Source organism: Salvelinus fontinalis, chromosome 34 (genome assembly GCF_029448725.1).
Source record: "Salvelinus fontinalis isolate EN_2023a chromosome 34, ASM2944872v1, whole genome shotgun sequence".
In the NCBI taxonomy this organism is placed as follows: Eukaryota; Metazoa; Chordata; class Actinopteri; order Salmoniformes; family Salmonidae; genus Salvelinus; species Salvelinus fontinalis.
This window is the reverse complement of record NC_074698.1, coordinates 37,169,014-37,192,470: the sequence shown is the minus strand read 5'-3', so window position 1 is coordinate 37,192,470 and position 23,457 is coordinate 37,169,014. Positions and strand designations below refer to the sequence as shown.

General features: G+C 45.9%; 1 protein-coding gene across 5 annotated transcripts in view; it reads right to left on the bottom strand.

Moving 5' to 3' along the window:
* LOC129833807 (septin-9-like) overlaps positions 1-23,457 on the bottom strand; it is a 148,901-nt gene that overhangs the window by 60,843 nt on the left and 64,601 nt on the right. For 4 of the 5 annotated variants that reach the window (XM_055898613.1, XM_055898614.1, XM_055898617.1 and 1 more), the window contains one exon: positions 14,078-14,830. In XM_055898613.1, coding sequence (XP_055754588.1) covers positions 14,078-14,830 — 753 coding nt within the window. Of the gene's footprint in view, positions 1-14,077; positions 14,831-15,190; positions 15,240-23,457 lie in introns of those variants that run through there. The other variant, XM_055898616.1, reaches the window with a different exon arrangement.

Here is a 23,457-nt window from a genome sequence, read left to right as displayed (position 1 = left end):
AGGGAAAGAGAGAGAGGGGGATCAAAAGAGGGAGGGATGGAGAGAGAGAGAGGGGGATCAAAAGAGTGAGGGAAGAAGAGAGAGAGGGATCAAAAGAGGGAGGGAAGGAGAGAGAGAGGGATCAAAAGAGTGAGGGAAGAAGAGAGAGAGGGATCAAAAGAGTGAGGGAAGAAGAGAGAGGGATCAAAAGAGGGAGGGAAGGAGAGAGAGAGATCAAAAGAGGGAGGAAAGGAGAGAGAGGGGGATCAAAAGAGGGAGGGAAGGAAAGAGAGAGAGGGGGATCGAAAGAGGGAGAGAGGGAAAGAGAGAGAGGGGGATCAAAAGAGGGAGGGATGGAGAGAGAGAGAGGGGCATCAAAAGAGGGAGGGATGGAGAGAGAGAGAGAGGGGGATCGAAAGAGGGAGGGATGGAGAGAGAGGGGGATCGAAAGAGGGAGGGATGGAGAGAGAGAGGTATCGAAAGAGGGATGGAAGGAGAGAGGGATCGAAAGAGGGAGGGATTGAGAGAGAGGGATCGAAAGAGGGAGGGAAGGAGAAAGACAAAAGGAGAGCAAGAGAGAGTATGCGTACAGGCTCACTGTGTAGTCACGTCCAAGCCAGGCATAGGCAGTGTGTGGGTGTGCATGAGATCATTTCCTGTGGAAGCACCAGCCCTACAGAATCGTCTTCCAACATTTTACAGCAACACATTTCAAAGCATTGAAATCCAATTGAAAACATTCAATCACATACTAAATGTAATGTTTCACATGTCCATGCCACACACTGACAATGAAGCATATCACTATGGACCTTTAGAGTTATGACACCGTAAAGTCCACTGTAACATGGAGCAGACTGACATTTGACACATATTGTACTTGCTGTTGAATTAAGATGGCCAATGGAATAAAATTGGCCATTGCAAATAGTTAACTATCAATGGAAGATTGCAAAAACAAATCCCTCTCTACTATGTTAAAGCATTTTTACTGTGGTAAATTAAACACACCTTAACGTAACACTGTAATACATTTGACTACCTAGTGTTTAACACCACCCCCATAAAGGTACCTGTACCTTACCCTTGTAACAGTAGCCCATCTCTAGCACCTGTCCCCTAGGCCAGACACCCTTAATACATGTCACAGGGGCACATAGCGTGCACACACACGTGAATTACTGTCCGACAGACAGTAGGTTGGTCACGCAGGTTGGTCACACTCAAATAGAGGGGAGAAGGGGCATGACGGAACCCCCTTCAACATGTAGTCAACCACAGCAGCTATCCCCTTCAACATGTAGTCAACCACAGCAGCTATCCCCTTCAACATGTAGTCACCCACAGCAGCTATCCCCTTCAACATGTAGTCAACCACAGCAGCTATCCCCTTCAACATGTAGTCAACCACAGCAGCTATCCCCTTCAACATGTAGTCAACCACAGCAGCTATCCCCTTCAACATGTAGTCAACCACAGCAGCTATCCCCTTCAACATGTAGTCAACCACAGCAGCTATCCCCTTCAACATGTAGTCAACCACAGCAGCTATCCCCTTCAACATGTAGTCAACCACAGCAGCTATCCCCTTCAACATGTAGTCAACCACAGCAGCTATCCCCTTCAACATGTAGTCAACCACAGCAGCTATCCCCTTCAACATGTAGTCAACTACAGCAGCTATCCCCTTCAACATGTAGTCAACCACAGCAGCTATCCCCTTCAACATGTAGTCAACCACAGCAGCTATCCCCTTCAACATGTAGTCAACCCCAGCAGCTATCCCCTTCAACGTGTAGTCACCCCCAGCAGCTATCCCCTTCAACGTGTAGTCAACCACAGCAGCTATCCCCTTCAACATGTAGTCAACCCCAGCAGCTATCCCCTTCAACATGTAGTCAACCACAGCAGCTATCCCCTTCAACATGTAGTCAACCACAGCAGCTATCCCCTTCAACATGTAGTCAACCACAGCAGCTATCCCCTTCAACATGTAGTCAACCACAGCAGCTATCCCCTTCAACATGTAGTCAACCACAGCAGCTATCCCCTTCAACATGTAGTCAACCACAGCAGCTATCCCCTTCAACATGTAGTCAACCACAGCAGCTATCCCCTTCAACATGTAGTCAACCACAGCAGCTATCCCCTTCAACATGTAGTCAAACACAGCAGCTATCCCCTTCAACGTGTAGTCAAACACAGCAGCAAGCCCTTTCAACGTGTAGTCAAACACAGCAGCAAGCCCCTTCAACATGTAGTCACCCACAGCAGCAAGCCCCTTCAACATGTAGTCAACCACAGCAGCAAGTCCCTTCAACATGTAGTCAAACACAGCAGCAAGCCCCTTCAACATGTAGTCACCCACAGCAGCAAGCCCCTTCAACATGTAGTCAAACACAGCAGCAAGCCCCTTCAACATGTAGTCAAACACAGCAGCAAGCCCCTTCAACATGTAGTCAAACACAGCAGCAAGCCCCTTCAACATGTAGTCAAACACAGCAGCTACCCCCTTCAACATGTAGTCACCCACAGCAGCAAGCCCCTTCAACATGTAGTCACCCACAGCAGCTATCCCCTTCAACATGTAGTCAAACACAGCAGCAAGCCCCTTCAACATGTAGTCAAACACAGCAGCTATCCCCTTCAACATGTAGTCAACCACAGCAGCTATCCCCTTCAACATGTAGTCAACCACAGCAGCAAGCCCCTTCAACATGTAGTCACCCACAGCAGCAAGCCCCTTCAACATGTAGTCACCCACAGCAGCTATCCCCTTCAACATGTAGTCAAACACAGCGACCCCATTTAACAGTACAGTCGTGGCCAAAAGTTTTGAGAATTACACAAATATACATTTTCACAAAGTCTACTGCCTCAGTGGCTTTAAATATTTTTGTCAGATGGTACTATGGAATACTGAAGTATAATTACAAGCATTTCATAAGTGTCAAAGGCTTTTATTTACAATTACATGAAGTTGATGCAAAGAGTCAATATTTGCAGTGTTTGTCAGAATTTGTGGGTTTTTGTTTGTCCACCCGCCTCTTGAGGATTGACCACAAGTTCTCAATGGGATTAAGGTCTGGGGAGTTTCCTGGCCATGGAACCAAAATATCAATGTTTTGTTCCCCGAGCTACTTAGTTATCACTTTTCCTTATGGCAAGGTGCTCCATCATGCTGGAAAAGGCATTGTTCGTCACCAAACGGTTCCTGGATGGTTGGGAGAAGTTGTACCATTCTTTATTCATGGCTGTGTTCTCAGGCAAAATTGTGAGTGAGCCCACTCCCTTGGCTGAGAAGCAACCCCACACACTCAGGATGCTTTACTGTTGGCATGACACAGGACTGATGGTAGCGCTCACCTTGTCTTCTCCGGACAAGCCATTTTCCGGATGCCCCAAACAATCGGAAAGGGGATTCATCAGAGAAAATTACGTTACCCCAGTCCTCAGCAGTCCAATCCCTGTACCTTGTGCAGAATATCAGTCTGTCCCTGATGTTTTTCCTGGAGAGAAGTGGCTTCTTTGCTGCCCTTCTTGACACCAGGCCATACTCCAAAAGTCTTTGCCTCACTATGCGTACAGATGCACTCACACCTGCCTGCTGACATTCCTGAGCAAGCTCTGTACTGGTGTTGCCCTGATCCCACAGCTGAATCAACTTTAGGAGATGGTCCTGGCGCTTGCTGGACTTTCTTGGGCGCCCTGAAGCCTTCTTCATAACAATTGAACCGCTCTCCTTGAAGTTCGTGATGATCCGATAAATGGTTGATTTAGGTGCAATCTTACTGGCAGCAATATCCTCGCCTGTGAAGCCTTTTTTGTGCAAAGCAATGATGACAGCACGTGTTTCCTTGCAGGTAACCATGGATGACAGAGGAAGAACAATTATTCCAAGCAACACCCTCCTTTTGAAGCTTCAAGTCTGTTATTCGAATTCAATCAGCATGACAGAGTGATCTCCAGCCTTGTTCTCGTCAACACTCACACCTGTGTTAACAAGAGAATCACTGACATGATGTCAGCTGGTCCTTTTGTGGCAGGGCTGAAATGCAGTGGAAATGTTTTTTGGGGATTCAGTTCATTTGCATGGCAAAGAGGGACTTTGCAAAAATTGCAATTCATCTGATCACTCTTCATAACATTCTGGAGTATATGCAAATTGCCATCATACAAACTGAGGCAGCAGACTTTGTGAAAATTAATATTTGTGTCATTCTCAAAACTTTTGGTGACGACTATGTGTTTACTCTAAGCTGACTATAGGGGTCAAAGGTGAGTTTCCAGTTTAGTCCCTCTCCCTAATAACATTTACAGGAAACCAGGGATCCATTTCGCCCACTTCTCCCTCGGCTCACCACCCCCTCTCACTCTAAAGGGGTTCTCTCTCACACGCTCACTACAGGAGGAACTTACCCCTTTTCCTATCAAAACAATCTTTGGGATTCTCTCGCTCAGTTCAAGGGGCTTTATTGGCATGGGAAACGTGTTTACATTGCCAAAACAAGTGCAATAGACAATAAACAATCTCTCTTTCTTTCATTACCAGTCATGTCTGCGTTCTGTCCTCTCCTCATAATACCCCCAGAGGAAAATATTAGTCAATGATGCAGGTCAAAGGGTGATTCCTGGACTGGTTCCATCTTACTTCACCACCCACACACCACTAGTCCTCAGACCACCTTTCTCAAGATGTTCTTCCCTTCTTGTGATTAGAGGAAACTGTTACATCAGTAAAACATCTGATACTGATCTAAACTCAAGCAAAGACTTTTGGTGCTGTGATATTCAGTACGATAACCATGATGAATACTCATAAACAGAACCAACACAAAATGCAGGCCTTTCCCTGTTTGGAGCCATTCATTGGTCCCTAGGTGCAAACCCTGCCTACCTGGCGAGCAAAATCAAGTGTACCTATATATTACAGCCCTAGGAGGCCATGGTAGATTGGCAGAGAGTTATTTCAGCCATCGGAGAGGCTGTTTGTAACAGTGACAAAACAGCCAATAAGGAGCAGTCAACAGAGAAGCAACAGCAGCGCAGCAGAAAAAGATGGAATTGAAGGGTTTCTATTTTTATGCTGCATGTTTATAGACTCCAGATTTGGAATGTCACACCTACCAGCTGCCTGTCTCCCTTGGACCAGACTACACAGACAGCATGAACGCAACCACCTTATAGGAGCTCCAATAACACCACCATACTGCCTCACAGGAGCTTCACAATAACACCACCATACTGCCTCACAGGAGCTTCACAATAACACCACCATACTGCCTCACAGGAGCTTCACAATAATACCACCATACTGCCTCACAGGAGCTTCACAATAACACCACCATACTGCCTCACAGGAGCTTCACAATAACACCACCATACTGCCTCACAGGAGCTTCACAATAATACCACCATACTGCCTCACAGGAGCTTCACAATAACACCACCATACTGCCTCACAGGAGCTTCACAATAACACCACCATACTGCCTCACAGGAGCTTCACAATAACACCACCATACTGCCTCACAGGAGCTTCACAATAATACCACCATACTGCCTCACAGGAGCTTCACAATAACACCACCATACTGCCTCACAGGAGCTTCACAATAACACCACCATACTGACTCACAGGAGCTTCACAATAACACCACCATACTGCCTCACAGGAGCTTCACAATAAAACCACCATACTGCCTCACAGGAGCTTCACAATAACACCACCATACTGCCTCACAGGAGCTTCACAATAACACCACCATACTGCCTCACAGGAGCTTCACAATAACACCACCATACTGCCTCACAGGAGCTTCACAATAACACCACCCTAATGCCTCACAGGAGCTTCACAATAACACCACCATACTGCCTCACAGGAGCTTCACAATAACACCACCATACTGCCTCACAGGAGCTTCACAATAACACCACCATACTGCCTCACAGGAGCTTCACAATAACACCACCATACTGACTCACAGGAGCTTCACAATAACACCACCATACTGCCTCACAGGAGCTTCACAATAAAACCACCATACTGCCTCACAGGAGCTTCACAATAACACCACCATACTGCCTCACAGGAGCTTCACAATAACACCACCATACTGCCTCACAGGAGCTTCACAATAACACCACCATACTGCCTCACAGGAGCTTCACAATAACACCACCCTAATGCCTCACAGGAGCTTCACAATAACACCACCATACTGCCTCACAGGAGCTTCACAATAACACCACCATACTGCCTCACAGGGGCTTCACAATAACACCACCATACTGCCTCATAGGGGCTTCACAATAACACCACCATACTGCCTCACAGGGGCCTCACAATAACACTACCATACTGCCTCACAGGATCTTCACAATAACACCACCATACTGCCTCACAGGGGCTTCACAATAACACCACCATACTGCCTCACAGGGGCCTCACAATAACACCACCATACTGCCTCACAGGGGCTTCACAATAACACCACCATACTGCCTCACAGGGGCTTCACAATAACACCACCATACTGCCTCATAGGGGCTTCACAATAACACCACCATACTGCCTCACAGGAGCTTCACAATAACACCACCATACTGCCTCACAGGGGCTTCACAATAACACCACCATACTGCCTCACAGGGGCTTCACAATAACACCACCATACTGCCTCATAGGGGCTTCACAATAACACCACCATACTGCCTCACAGGAGCTTCACAATAACACCACCCTAATGCCTCACAGGAGCTTCACAATAACACCACCATACTGCCTCACAGGAGCTTCACAATAATACCACCATACTGCCTCACAGGAGCTTCACAATAACACCACCACACTGCCTCATAGGGGCTTCACAATAACACCACCATACTGCCTCATAGGTTCTTCACAATAACACCACCATACTGCCTCGTAGGGGCTTCACAATAACACCACCATACTGCCTCATAGGGGCCTCACAATAACACCACCATACTGCCTCGTAGGGGCTTCACAATAACACCACCATACTGCCTCATAGGGGCCTCACAATAACACCACCATACTGCCTCGTAGGGGCTTCACAATAACACCACCATACTGCCTCATAGGGGCCTCACAATAACACCACCATACTGCCTCGTAGGGGCCACACAATAACACCACCATAGTGCCTCACAGGGGCCTCACAATAACACCACCATACTGCCTCATAGGGGCCTCACAATAACACCACCATACTGCCTCATAGGTTCTTCACAATAACACCACCATACTGCCTCATAGTTGCTTCACAATAACACCACCATACTGCCTCATAGGGGCCTCACAATAACACCACCATACTGCCTCGTAGGGGCTTCACAATAACACCACCATACTGCCTCATAGGGGCCTCACAATAACACCACCATACTGCCTCGTAGGGGCTTCACAATAACACCACCATACTGCCTTATAGGGGCTTCACAATAACACCACCATACTGCCTCACAGGGGCCTCACAATAACACCACCATACTGCCTCACAGGATCTTCACAATAACACCACCACACTGCCTCATAGGGGCTTCACAATAACACCACCATACTGCCTCATAGGGGCTTCACAATAACACCACCATACTGCCTCATAGGGGCCTCACAATAACACCACCATACTGCCTCATAGGGGCTTCACAATAACACTACCATACTGCCTCACAGGATCTTCACAATAACACCACCATACTGCCTCATAGGGGCTTCACAATAACACCACCATACTGCCTCATAGGGGCTTCACAATAACACCACCATACTGCCTTATAGGGGCTTCACAATAACACCACCATACTGCCTCACAGGGGCCTCACAATAACACCACCATACTGCCTCATAGGGGCCTCACAATAACACCACCATACTGCCTTATAGGGGCTTCACAATAACACCACCAAATGTATCTAATAGTCTGAATTGTGTTTTTGTAACTTTATTTTCATCATCAGTACAGTAAGGGTTCATAGTGGATGGAGTTACTATGGCATTAGCCGGTCTGTTCAGTATAACAAATTATACTTCAGAACGGGGCACGAGGTCATCAGGTCAACGCCAAGTCTGACATCACACTTAAAATGGGCACTTCAACACTTTTGAACCTCATATTCATTACCACATAACACACCGGTACAGCATGTGCTGGAGATAATGAATGAGATTAAAAAGTGGTGAAGTGGGCCTTTAAACTTCCCCCACAATAACCTAAGACCTCTCCCACGAGGAGACAGGAATAAGTCAAGGCTACTTAGACCTTTAATGAGAGAGGTAAGGCCTATATATAGGAAGCCTTCAAGCCCCCACAATGTCAACATTGCATCATCTGGATTCATACACTCATGACCTCACTCATACCTCCCTGACCCTTCAAGTTGAAACGGTCCCATCCTTTGAGGCTTTTGTGGTGGTTTTCTGGTGGTTTGAGAAAAGGCACATCGGAAGCCGAAATAACATTCACTTCATTGCCCTTTTCATCTTTAAAACTGGATGGGCTGAAGGTTTGGTATGCCTGAATCATGAGTCATAGTTCTTACTGCACCGTTCCTAGCCACAGTAGGATGACAGGTACTTTTCCCCAGAAAAAATAAAAAATTATGACACATGACTTAGGAAAAAGCCCCACAGAATGTTCTTCTTTTATCTCAAGGCTTTGCTAGCCATGGCTATGTCCCAAGTGACACCCTAGTATGTTAATTTGTGCACTACTTTTGAGCTGGGCCCATAGGGCTCGTCAAAACTAGTGCACTTCATAGGGAATTAGGGTGCCATTTGGGACACACACCAACCCTTCACACCACAGCATACTTCTACCATTAGTCACTGTGCTTCAAACTAGAGCTGGGACGATAAACCAAAAATGATTAACACCAACCACTTACCGTGGGTATTTCACTAATATCGGTCATTACGATAAATAACCTACAACGTAGGGCCTTACTAGAGAAATGTGAAGTTTGAAATAAAATCAGTTGGCTAATATGGGTGATTGTTAATGGGACAATTGATGGCTACAACCATCTAACTAGTAGTTTAAAGAAATACTTTGGGATTGTATCTAGTATATTGTATCTAGTTCCCCAGAATCAGATGAATTCCTGGATACCATTTTTATGCCTCTGTGTCCAATATAAAATAAGTTAGAGGTAGGTTTGCAAGAAAATGCAGATACACATAGACTTCCAGTCATTGCACTAGTGCTAGTTAGCAACTTCCATCAAACTACACGCAGAGACAGAAAAATGGTATCCGGCATTCACCCGACCCGGCATTCACCCGACCCGGCATTCACCCGACCCGGCATTCACCCGACCCGGCATTCACCCGACCCGGCATTCACCCGACCCGGCATTCACCCGACCCGGCATTCACCCGACCCGGCATTCACCCGACCCGGCATTCACCCGACCCGGCATTCACCCGACCCGGCATTCACCCGACCCGGCATTCACCCGACCCGGCATTCACCCGACCCGGCATTCACCCGACCCGGCATTCACCCGACCCGGCATTCACCCGACCCGGCATTCACCCGACCCGGCATTCACCCGACCCGGCATTCACCCGACCCGGCATTCACCCGACCCAGCATTCACCCGACCCAGCATTCACCCGACTCAGCATTCACCCGACTCAGCATTCACCCGACTCAGCATTCACCCGACTCAGCATTCACCCGACTCAGCATTCACCCGACTCAGCATTCACCCGACTCAGCATTCACCCGACTCAGCATTCACCCGACTCAGCATTCACCCGACTCAGCATTCACCCGACTCAGCATTCACCCGACTCAGCATTCACCCGACTCAGCATTCACCCGACTCAGCATTCACCCGACTCAGCATTCACCCGACTCAGCATTCACCCGACTCAGCATTCACCCGACTCAGCATTCACCCGACTCAGCATTCACCCGACTCAGCATTCACCCGACTCAGCATTCACCCGACTCAGCATTCACCCGACTCAGCATTCACCCGACTCAGCATTCACCCGACTCAGCATTCACCCGACTCAGCATTCACCCGACTCAGCATTCACCCGACTCAGCATTCACCCGACTCAGCATTCACCCGACTCAGCATTCACCCGACTCAGCATTCACCCGACTCAGCATTCACCCGACTCAGCATTCACCCGACTCAGCATTCACCCGACTCAGCATTCACCCGACTCAGCATTCACCCGACTCAGCATTCACCCGACTCAGCATTCACCCGACTCAGCATTCACCCGACTCAGCATTCACCTGACTCAGCATTCACCTGACTTGACCTTCTATTAACAGTATGTTTGGTTTGTTAAACATGACAACTCCTATGTGTATAATGTGTGTTTTTATAGTTTACTCCATTTGCCACTAGAGCCCCAGTGGGGAAATTATAGTAAGAAGTGAAGAAATTGATGAATGCTAAAAAGTATTTTTGTTTGGAGTATAAATGGAGAAAGCCCCATTGAAATCCCGTATAATGTATATGTTGTCAACCTAGTGTCATGAATTACTCATAAAGCATATTATGAACTTGTATTATTCAAAAACCTAAAATAGCTTCAAATACTGTCAAAAATACTGTGATGTGATATTTTGGCCATATCGCCCAGGCCTAAGTCAATTTATAGCGATATACACTGCTCAAAAAAATAAAGGGAACACTTAAACAACACAATGTAACTCCAAGTCAATCACACTTCTGTGAAATCAAACTGTCCACTTAGGAAGCAACACTGATTGATAATAAATTTCACATGCTGTTGTGCAAATGGAATAGACAACAGGTGGAAATTATAGGCAATTAGCAAGACACCCCCAATAAAGGAGTGGTTCTGCAGGTGGTGACCACAGACCACTTCTCAGTTCCTATGCTTCCTGGCTGATGTTTTGATCACTTTTGAATGCTGGCGGTGCTTTCACTCTAGTGGTAGCATGAGACGGAGTCTACAACCCACACAAGTGGCTCAGGTAGTGCAGCTCATCCAGGATGGCACATCAATGCGAGCTGTGGCAAGAAGGTTTGCTGTGTCTGTCAGCGTAGTGTCCAGAGCATGGAGGCGCTACCAGGAGACAGGCCAGTACATCAGGAGACGTGGAGGAGGCCGTAGGAGGGCAACAACCCAGCAGCAGGACCGCTACCTCCGCCTTTGTGCAAGGAGGAGCAGGAGGAGCACTGCCAGAGCCCTGCAAAATGACCTCCAGCAGGCCACAAATGTGCATGTGTCTGCTCAAACGGTCAGAAACAGACTCCATGAGGGTGGTATGAGGGCCCGACGTCCACAGGTGGGGGTTGTGCTTACAGCCCAACACCGTGCAGGACGTTTGGCATTTGCCAGAGAACACCAACATTGGCAAATTCGCCACTGGCGCCCTGTGCTCTTCACAGATGAAAGCAGGTTCACACTGAGCACATGTGACAGACGTGACAGAGTCTGGAGATGCCGTGGAGAACGTTCTGCTGACTGCAACATCCTCCAGCATGACCGGTTTGGCGGTGGGTCAGTCATGGTGTGGGGTGGCATTTCTTTGGGGGGCCGCACAGCCCTCCATGTGCTCGCCAGAGGTAGCCTGACTGCCATTAGGTACTGAGATGAGATCCTCAGACCCTTTGTGAGACCATATGCTGGTGCGGTTGGCCCTGGGTTCCTCCTAATGCAAGACAATGCTAGACCTCATGTGGTTGGAGTGTGTCAGCAGTTCCTGCAAGAGGAAGGCATTGATGCTATGGACTGGCCCGCCCGTTCCCCAGACCTGAATCCAATTGAGCACATCTGGGACATCATGTCTCGCTCCATCCACCAACGCCACGTTGCACCACAGACTGTCCAGGAGTTGGCGGATGCTTTAGTTCAGGTCTGGGAGGAGATCCCTCAGGAGACCATCCGCCACCTCGTCAGGAGCATGCCCAGGTGTTGTAGGGAGGTCATACAGGCACGTGGAGGCCACACACACTACTGAGCCTCATTTTGACATGTTTTAAGGACATTACATCAAAGTTGGATCAGCCTGTGGTGTGGTTTTCCACTTTAATTTTGAGTGTGACTCCAAATCCAGACCTCCATAGGTTGATAAATTTGATTTCCATTGATAATTTTTGTGTGATTTTGTTGTCAGCACATTCAACTATATAAAGAAAAAAGTATTTAATAAGAATATTTCATTCATTCAGATCTAGGATGTGTTATTTTAGCGTTCCTTTATTTTTGAGCAGTGTAAATGTGTCCATATCACTCAACTCTAGTTCAACCCCCAAAAAGCTCAAGGCTAGGTCAGGTTAGACAGAAGAAAGGAAGGCTATCTATCACTCTGGTTTTGAATGATCCATCTTTACAGAAGGACTTTACTGCACGTCTACACAGAACACAGCTGAAGTATGGACCAGCAACTATGGAACACAACCACTACTTTACTGCACGTCTACACAGGACACAGCTGAAGTATGGACCAGCAACTATGGAACACAACCACTACTTTACTGCACGTCTACACAGGACACAGCTGAAGTATGGACCAGCAACTATGGAACACAACCACTACTTTACTGCACGTCTACACAGGACACAGCTGAAGTATGGACCAGCAACTATGGAACACAACCACTACTTTACTGCACGTCTACACAGGACACAGCTGAAGTATGGACCAGCAACTATGGAACACAACCACTACTTTACTGCACGTCTACACAGGACACAGCTGAAGTATGGACCAGCAACTATGGAACACAACCACTACTTTACTGCACGTCTACACAGGACACAGCTGAAGTATGGACCAGCAACTATGGAACACAACCACTACTTTACTGCACGTCTACACAGGACACAGCTGAAGTATGGACCAGCAACTATGGAACACAACCACTACTTTACTGCACGTCTACACAGGACACAGCTGAAGTATGGACCAGCAACTATGGAACACAACCACTACTTTACTGCACGTCTACACAGGACACAGCTGAAGTATGGACCAGCAACTATGGAACACAACCACTACTTTACTGCACGTCTACACAGGACACAGCTGAAGTATGGACCAGCAACTATGGAACACAACCACTACTTTACTGCACGTCTACACAGGACACAGCTGAAGTATGGACCAGCAACTATGGAACACAACCACTACTTTACTGCACGTCTACACAGGACACAGCTGAAGTATGGACCAGCAACTATGGAACACAACCACTACTTTACTGCACGTCTACACAGGACACAGCTGAAGTATGGACCAGCAACTATGGAACACAACCACTACTTTACTGCACGTCTACACAGGACACAGCTGAAGTATGGACCAGCAACTATGGAACACAACCACTACTTTACTGCACGTCTACACAGGACACAGCTGAAGTATGGACCAGCAACTATGGAACACAACCACTACTTCACTGCATTCTTAGCACCAGAGTCTACCCTGTAAAAACATCACTTCCAGGAATAGCTGAAATGAAAACCAAGGCAGTACCACATCATACATAGTTCGGTTTCACAATTCACTGCTATGTCAACCTCTGTCTGCTTCAATTCAGTCCTTCATAAGGGCCTGACATAATGGTTAGAGTACACTAAACTTGGCTGGTCGGCTAGCTGACTGGCTGACTGAGTGGCTGGCTGAGCCCATTTTTACTGCTGGGCCTCAGCTGGGATCCTCATCATTACTCTGACCTATATTCCCAGTCAGACATCACAGCAGCAAGAGCTCATGAAAAACCATCTGTACTGGTACTGTCACTGTTGCCTTGCAGAGTTAGGCTGCACTTTGTCTGAGTAAAAGGTGACTATTCACATGTCAAATAAGACAGCTTGTGTATCTAAACTGTCTTGAAAGGGTATGAGCACTGAAAACAAATGCAATTGACATTCTACAACACAAATGATTCTGATCAAAGCAAAGGAGCAACCCCTGAACTTTAAAAAAATTACTTTCTCTACATTCTCTCTCAGCAGAGAGCAGTTGTGAAATACTGTCCACAGATAGAGAGAGCGCACAGAGGTGAAATGAACAAGCATTTGAGACTAATGCATAGACGTGTCAGACATAGAATTAGATTGACTTACTCTCTATAGGTCTAACGACGGGCGTCTCGCTGACCAGGGGCTGTGTCCTCTCGCTCCTGGGCTCCACCAGGCTGGGCAGGGGGCCACTGGGCGCTGGGGGGTGGCTGTTGTTCTCCACCACCCTGACCGGAGGTGGTGCTGCCATCTCTGGCTGTCGGAAGACAGGCCTCTCGGGTCTCCTGGAAGTAGGGCCCTCCACAGGGCTGACCATGGTGGGGTCGGTCCTCCTCTGAGGGGGGTCAGGGATCCGGGTGGCTGAGGGAGGCTGGGAGTCCCCCCTCCTGGGTGCCCCGGGGGGCTCGTGGGGCCGAGAGAGGGAGATCTCTGCCCGTCTGTGTGCCGAGCTGGAGCTGGAGATGGTGGAGCTCTCTGGGACGGCTCCGGCTCGAGAACCAAGGCTCTGAGCCTCGGGCCTCTTCAGGCCGAAACGGGCGATACCCGGGCTGGGCGAGCTGTCAATCTGCTTGGATGACACCTCAATGGAGATCTCGGTCCGGCGGGTGGAGGCTGTTTCCAGGGCACGACCTCCTACCACTCCCCCGGACAGCTCCATGCGTCTCAGGCTGGTTTTGGGGGAGCAGGGGTTGGAGTCAGAAGGCGAGGTTCTGGAGGGGTAGTCCGAGTTGCGGGAGGAGCCCAGGTCGTGGAAGCTTCGCTGGCTGGAGGTGGAGGAGCGGAGGTTGGTCCTACGGGACAGAGGGGAGGGGTTGATGGAGACGTCAGACTCCTCCACCTCAAACGACCTCTTTAGTGCTGGAAAAGAGAAGACATGTTGTGGTCAGTCAACAGATAAACACAGTGTTGCCTTGTAAATTAATCAAGTAATATAATGAATTGATTAATAAACATCAAGATATGCATCAGTATATATCACAATTTCATAATTTAGCTGAGTAGCCTACTGCTATAGCCTAACTAGGCTACCAAAATACAGGAGGGAAAAGCGTTTCAGATTTTGATTAATCTCTTGGAGAAAATTGTAGGCCTACAATTTGATTTCTAAAGTGTTTGGGAACACCATTCAAAAATCAAGTTGAAAACTGTGTCACATAAAACAAGAACCCTACGGAATCCCAATGAAGGTAAAATATTAAGGGAAAGTCCGTTCATTACCTGATTGAATACGCTTCACATATTTTTTCATCATTGCGATTTAGATATTTCGCATTCCCTCAATGAACGTGACTGACTCACAACAAACCGATGCGCACAAACTGATCAAACACAACCAAAGCGCGCGCTACTGGGGTGTATTCATTACCTCTTACGACGGAAACCGTTCACGAGTTGGAAGCAAACGGAACAAATCATGGCGGGACCTACCTGAATTTGTCCAATAGAAACTCTAGTTTTCGTTGCAAAACGTTTGGAGTTAACGGTTTCTGTTGTTAAATATTACAAAACATTTTACAACAGAATCGGCGTAATGAATACACCCCTGCGCTCGCCCTGCCCATAAATTGTGATGAATTAGCAGGTATTCTATAAAAAAATACTCAAATTCTGTTCAATTCTGCCCATTGAATAAAAACGCGGTTCTATCAACGAATAACATAGATAAGCAGCAACAGGTTGGCTAACGGTGTGAACTTTATATATACCATCTATGGGTGTGAACTTTATATATACCATCTATGGATGTGAACTTTATATATACCATCTATGGGTGTGAACTTTATATATACCATCTATGGGTGTGAACTTTATATATACCATCTATGGGTGTGAACTTTATATATACCATCTATGGGTGTGAACTTTATATATACCATCTATGGATGTGAACTTTATATACACCATCTATGGATGGTCCATCTATGTTATGTTTCCGTTGGGTTTCTAAGTTGGCCATACAGCCGTACAGTCAGAGTTAGGTAGGTTACTTTCTAAATGTAATCTGTTACAGTTACTACTTGCCTGTCCAAAAGTGGAATCAGTAACGTAACTTTTGGATTACCCAAAATCAGTAATGTAATCTGATTACATTACTTTTAGATTACTTTCAGATTACTTTCACCTTAAAATGCATTAGAAGAAGACAAACATGTACGTTACCAATTGAACAACATCTATTTCAGGATAAATCCATGTTAAAGTTTACATAGCTGGCCATACATGGATGTAAAATTTTACTTTATGGGTTGGTTATGTAGGCTCCTTCTAACCCATCGCTTTCTAATACATATAATAATACGATTAAATTACATCCTTATATTAGAAACCAAAGTCTATCAGTTTAGATTAGCCACATTGTTTTACCTGAGCATAACCCCGAAACTAAGGACGTATTAGCCAGCTCTACTCTGTTGTTTATGATTTTGTTGTAATGGAGGACTGATTGGGCTCATTGATTCGAGTTGAATAATAAATGCTGCGCTTGTGGAATGGCATGCATTGATCAATAATAATAAGTGATATCTATATCGCCGTAGACTACACCACTGCTGTCATCCTTACCTCCAAGCGTTTATTCAAGTTGGATAATCTTTGGATGCCGACAGCAGTCACACCATTGGAAGAGATATCTTGAACTGTAGCCTACAAAAGCCTATTTCTGCTCTTTTCCCGCGATCCATCAAACACATTTGGTGTGTCATCATAGTGGTCTCTGACTTGTGGTCAGACTCGCTCAGGTGGAACAAACTTAAATTTGCGCCTTTTTTCAATGCTGATTTGAATATCATTGTGAAAACAGAGAAGTGTCAAAGATTTTCTTTCTGAATTTAAAAGTAATCCTCAAAGTAATCATCTAGTTTTTCAAAAGTATCTGTAATCTGATTACAATATTTTTGCTGGTAACGTAACGGATTACAGTTACCGTTTTTGTAATCCCTTAAATGTAACGGATTACATGTAATTACTTACTCCCCAACCCTGCGTAACGTATGGGGTTCCATTGGTTCCGTGTCAGTTTGGAGGTTGCGACACCTGGCTAACCTCTGCTCTTCCAGACTAGGGCCCTGGAGCTCCCAAATAAACAACCCAGCCAGCGCCAGCATCTTCCCCGCTCAGAAGGCCCCGAGCCAGGGAGCAGCATGGGGGTAATAGACCCCCTTATGGAGCACACTATTTTCACACACTTGGTTCTTTTCATCAGGTTTTTGTGTGGTATTACTGAATAAAAGCCATGCTGGCTGCAGTTTAGGCAGGGCTACCTCAAGATTTAAAGACGTGTGAGTAGATACATGACAAATGCTGTGCTATTGATGGTGTTTGACACAGAATTCTGGGTGTAATAGCTGAACTTGGCAATAGTTTAGTTTCACTGAGGAAAGAGACCAAAATGAGAAGTAACGTTTTTCAGGGTGCATTATGGATATTTGTGATATAAAATGGTGTGTCTGCTTCAACAAGGCTGAGTCTCACTGGCCTAATGCTCCTCTAAACTCCCTCTAACCTGCTGTACAGATACAGGAAACCTCAGCTGGTTGACGGTTATCGACAGATTGGCATTCCAGGTCTGTCAGCGCTCCGGGCCCTCCAGGTACTTTGGGCCCATGGTCCCGGACAATGGCTGGCTTTATCCCAGCGCTTCCTGGCTAATAGTGGTCCGCCCTGGGCATGCCAGCGAGGTGAGGCCAGGTGACTGATGGCCAACTGTTACAAACAGGGATTAGGTTTCCTCCCTGAGACAAGAAGAGGGATCTGGCCCACTGTCAGCAGGGCCGTGTTTACATGTACATTTTGGTCATTTAGCAGATGCTCTTATCCAGTGCATTAATTCAGCCAAGACAACCACATCACAATCACTGTAAGTAAAACTTTCCTCAAGCTATCAGCAAAATCAATGCTAGTTAATATTTGTTCATTGGGGCACAGCGTTAGAATATCTTTTTGCCATGGGAACAAATATGAGCACTTCATATTGGACAAGTCTAGGTAGTCCCTCAATGTTTCAATAGGTTTTCTACCGTTTGGTGATTAATGAACTCAACCCAAGATAGTGGCCTGATGATGAGTGTGATAGAGAGTGCTGTGTTGTTAAGGCTGTATCTCAATAGTATAAAATGGCCTCAGTCTCTCCATCTGTTTTCCTCCATCTGCACTAACATTAAAGAACTGGTCTTTTGAAAGTGAGTTCCTGGAAAGAATTCCCCATACCAGTTTGAGAAGCCAATAAGATATTCAATCACATAGTAGGACACCTGGAATCCGGAGGAGTGGGGATAACTAACCCGGTGCACCTCACGAATAACAGCTTCCAGCCTATGTTCATAAAGCGTCTCAGAGTAGAAACGCTGATCTAGAATAAGTTTAGCCTTTTACATTACAATTAATGTATGGGGGGGTAACTGATCCTAGATCAGCACTCCTATTCTGAGACGCTTCATGAATACAAACCCAATGGTCTCAGCTGATCCATACAATTCTGACCAGCTTTGAGGAGAGACAGGGGCTGTCCTGATGTGCCTACAGTGTATTACAGTTCACTGAGAGCCATGCTAGTGGAAAAGGGATACCTAGTGAGTTGCACAACTGAACGCATTCAACTGAAATGTGTCTTTTGCATTTAATCCATCAGAGTGGTGCAGGGGGCTGTCTTAATCTACAGCCACGTCATCGGCGCAGTTGTTGGGGGTTAACTGCCTTGCTCAAGGGTAGAACAGCAGATTTGTCCACCTTGCTGGCTCGGGGATTCAAACCAGTGAACTTTCGGTTACTGGCCCACCGCTCTTAACCCGCTAGGCTACCTGCCATCCCGTGATAAGGAGAGTCATGCATCTGGATAGAGATAAGGACTAAGCCATGTGGCCCATGCTACAAACAGACATATACCAGATCTGCTACCACAGCTGACTAACCACCTGATGCTACGGCTGATCCTGCATAACAGATCTAGACAAACACAGATCTAGACAAGTGATGTCACAAAGAACACTTTTGAGATAAAATTGCATTTACAAAATGGGCCATGAAATTCACTACCTGTAGATATGGCTGATATAATGCCTTATGAGACATATAAAGACATTTAGATACAGTGATTCAACAGGAAATAAGGAAGAGCCTAAAACAACATCCCTGATGAAGTCACCCTCACACATCAGAAATAACAGGAATTATTTGAAGCAAGGATAAATAGTTACAGTAATTAGTCCCATAGAAATCCTATTAAATTATTAGTATTCTAATTCCTAATTCTATGGTTAGTCTTTCAGTCCACTTAACAGTTACAAGAGGAATCATCTCAACTCAAAGAATATAGTAGCTTCCACAACACAAAGTGCCATTTAAAGGGACACTTAACCACTTTTTACCCTCATATTCATCATCTCCAGCACCATACCAGTGTCTACATTTGTTGCGACAGTCTTCACAGTGTTGAGGATCCAACCAACAGATATTGTGATTGATGTAATGACCAGTCTGGGTGTAGTGATGTTAGGGGAGGACAAAAGAGAAGGGAGCTGTGTGTGTGTGCCTGTGTCGGATCTGTGGTAAGAGAGGCACCAGCTGTCTGGAGGAGACACATGCACTCTCAGCGTGTGTGTGTGTGTGTGTGTGTGTGTGTGTGTGTGTGTGTGTGTGTGTGTGTGTGTGTGTGTGTGTGTGTGTGTGTGTGTGTGTGTGTGTGTGTGTGTGTGTGTGTGTGTGTGTGTGTGTGTGTGTGTGTGTGTGTGTGTGTGTGTATGTATGTGGCCCTGTAGTAAGGTAAACACTGAGGGGTTGGAGCCTGGCTCACTGAGGCTCTGACGCACATCTCAGGCACTGGCCACTAAATCACTACTGTGTTATACACACACACAATACTGCAGGAGGGGAACTGTGAGTGAGAGAGTGAGTGAGAGAGAGCGAGAGAGCGAGAGAGAGAGAGCGAGAGAGAGAGGGGGTCTGTGTATAGTATGTGTTTATGTGTTTGCATGCCAGTGTGTGTGTGTGTGGTGCCTCCATGTCAGCTTGTCTGTATGTTTCCCAGCACAAGGACAAAGGTGTGTGAAGCCTCAAAGAGTCTTTATCAGGAGCTGTACAGTATCAATGAGATAACAGTGATCACAAGCCTCCTAGAAACAGCTAGATAATTATAATGAGGACCAAATGTCAACTCTGTTCTTTATTTTATTCACCTCCTTATCTTCCTCTACCTCTCTTTACCTATACCTCCACCTCTCTCCCACCTCCCCATCTCAAACCTCTCTCAATTCAATTCAATTTCAATTTAATTTAACTTCTCTAGGGGGCAGCATTTTCACGTTTGGATGAAAAGCATACCCAAATTCAACTGCCAGCTACTCATCCCCAGAAGATATGCATATTATTAGTAGATTTGGATATAAAACACTCTGAAGTTTCTAAAACTGTTTGAATCATGTCTGTGAGTATAACAGAACTTATTTAGTAGGCAAAACCCCGAGGACAAACCATTCAGATATTTTTGTTTTTGAGGTCACTCTCTTTTCAATGGATTTTCATTGGGAATCCTGATTTCTAATTGACTTTCTTGCAGTTCCTACCGCTTCCACTGGATGTCAACAGTCTTTAGAAATTGGTTGAGACTTTTTCCTTTGTGCAATGAAGAAGTAGCCCTGTTCAGAACGAGGGTCGAGTGAAGTGTACTGATTGTTAGAGGCGCGTAACCAGAAAGCATGCTACAGTTTATTTGTTTTCGATTATTTACGTTAAAAAATACCTAAAGTTGTATTACAAAAGTAGTTTGAAATGTTTTGGCAAAGTTTACAGGTAACCTTTGAGATATTTTGTAGCCACGTTGAGCAAGTTGGAACCGGTGTTTGTCTGGATCAAACTCGCCAAATAAATGGACATTTTGGATATATATCGATGGAATTAATCGAACAAAAGGACCATTTGTGATGTTTATGGGACATATTGGAGTGCCAACAACAGAAGCTCGTCAAAGGTAAGGCATGAATTATATTTTTATTTCTGCGTTTTGTGTCGCGCCTGCAGGGTTGAAATATGCTTCTCTCTCTTTGTTTACTCTTTTGCTATCCTCCGATAATAGCATGGTTTGCTTTCGCCGAAAAGCCTATTTGAATTCTGACATGTTGGCTGGATTCACAACCAGTGTAGCTTTAAATTGGTGTCTTTCATGTGTGATTTAATGAAAGTTAGATTTTTATAGTAATTTATTTGAATTTGGCGCGCTGCATTTTCTCTGGCTTTTGGCCAAGTGAGACAGTAACGTCCCGCCTAAACTCAGATTTTTGGATATAAATATGAATTTTACCGAACAAAACATACATGTATTGTGTGATATGAAGTCCTATGAGCGTCATCTGATGAAGATCATCAAAGGTTAGTGATTCATTTTAACTCTATTTATGCTTTTTGTTACTCCCCTCTTTGGCTGGAAAAATGGCTGTGTTTTGTACTGACCTAACATAATCGCAAGGTGTGCTTTCGCCGTAAATCCTTTTTGAAATCAGACACTGTTGCTGGATTAACGAGAAGTTTATCTTTAAAAGGGTGTATAATACTTGTATGTTTGAGGAATTTTAATTATGAGATTTCTGTTGTTTTGAATTTGGCGCCCTGCGATTTCACTGGCTGTTGGTTAGGTGGGACGCTACCGTCCCACATATCCCAGAGATTAAGGGCTTTATTGCCATGGGAAACATATGCAAACATTGCCAAAGAAAGTGAAATAGATAATAAACAAAAGTGAAATTAAAAAATACAAATGAACAGTACACATTACACTCACAAAAGTTCCAAAATAATATTATGTGCAAATAGTTAAAGTACAAAAGGGAAGATAAATAAACATAAATATGGGTTGTATTTACAATGGTGTTTGTTCTTCACTGGTTGCCCTTTTTTTGTGGCATCAGGTCACAAATCTTGCTGCTGTGAAGGCACACTGTGGTATTTTACCCAATAGATATGGGAGTTTATCAAAATTGGATTTGTTTTCGAATTCTTTGTGGGTCTGTGTAATCTGAGGGAAATATGTGTCTCTAATATGTTCATACATTTGGCAGGAGGTTAGGAAGTACAGCTCAGTTTCCACCATATTTTGTGGGTAGTGTGCACATAGCCTGTCTTCTCTTGAGAGCCAGGTCTGCCTACGGCGGCCTTTCTCAAAAGCAAGGCTATGCTCATGTAACGGATGTGAAATGGCTTGCTAGTTAGCGGTGGTGCGCGCTAATAGCCTTTCAATCAGTGACGTCACTTGCTCTGAGACCTTGAAGTAGTGGTTCCCCTTGCTCTGCAAGGGCCGCGGCTTTTGTGGAGCGATGGGTAACGATGCTTCGTGGGTGACTGTTGTTGATGTGTGCAGAGGGTCCCTGGTTCGCGCCCGGGTCGGGGCGAGGGGACGGACTAAAGTTATACTGTTACACTCACTGAGTCTGTACATAGTCAAAGCTTTCCTTAAGTGTGGGTCAGTTACAGTGGTCAGGTATTCTGCCACTCTGTACTCTCTTTTCAAGGCCAAATAGTATTCCAGTTTGCTCTATTTTTTGTAAATTCTTTCCAATGTGTCAAGTAATTATACTTTGTTTTTTCATGATTTGGTTGAGTCTAATATGTTGCTGTCCTGGGGCTCTGTGGGGTGTGTTTGTGTTTGTGAACCGAGCCCCAGGACCAGCTTGCTTAGGGGGTTCTTCTCCAGGTTCATCTCTCTGTAGGTGATGGCTTTGTTATGGAAGGTTCTGGAATTGCTTCCCTTTAGGTGGTTAGGTGGTCTTTTCTGGTTTTTAATAATTAGTGGGTATCGGCCTAATTCTGCTCTGCTTGCATTATTTGGTGTTTTACGTTGTACACTGAGGATATTTTTGCAGAATTCTGCATGCAAAGTCTCAATTTGGTGTTTGTCCCATTTTGTGAATTATTGGTTGGTGAGTGAACCCCAGACCTCACAACCATAAAGGGCAATGTGTTCTATAACTGATTCAAGTATTTTTAGCCAGATCCTAATTGGTATGAGAAGACTTTACCTATGTTTGGGTTTGTTTGTCAATCTCTCTCTCTCTCTCTCTCTCTCTCTCTCTCTCTCTCTCACTCTCTCACCCTCCCTCCCTCCCTCCCTCCCTCCCTCCCTCCCTCCCTCCCTCCCTTAGCCTGTCTTAAAACTTGTTTTCCAGGGCCTCCCGAGTGGCACAGCGGTCTAAGGCACTGCGGTGCTTGAGGCGTCACTACAGATCTCGGTTTGATCCCGGGCTGTGTCGGAGCCGGCCACGACCGGGAGACCCATGAGGCGGCGCACAATTGGCCCAGCGTCGCCCGGGTTAGGGGAGGATTTGGCCAGCTGGGATGACCTTGTCCCATCATGCTCTAGCGACTGCTGTAGTGGCCGGGACGCATGCACGCTGACTTCGGTCGCCAGCTGTACGATGTTTCCTCCGACACATTGGTGCGGCTGGCTTCCAGGTTAAGCAAGCAGTGTGTCAAGAAGCAGTGCGGCTTGGCAGAGTCGTGTT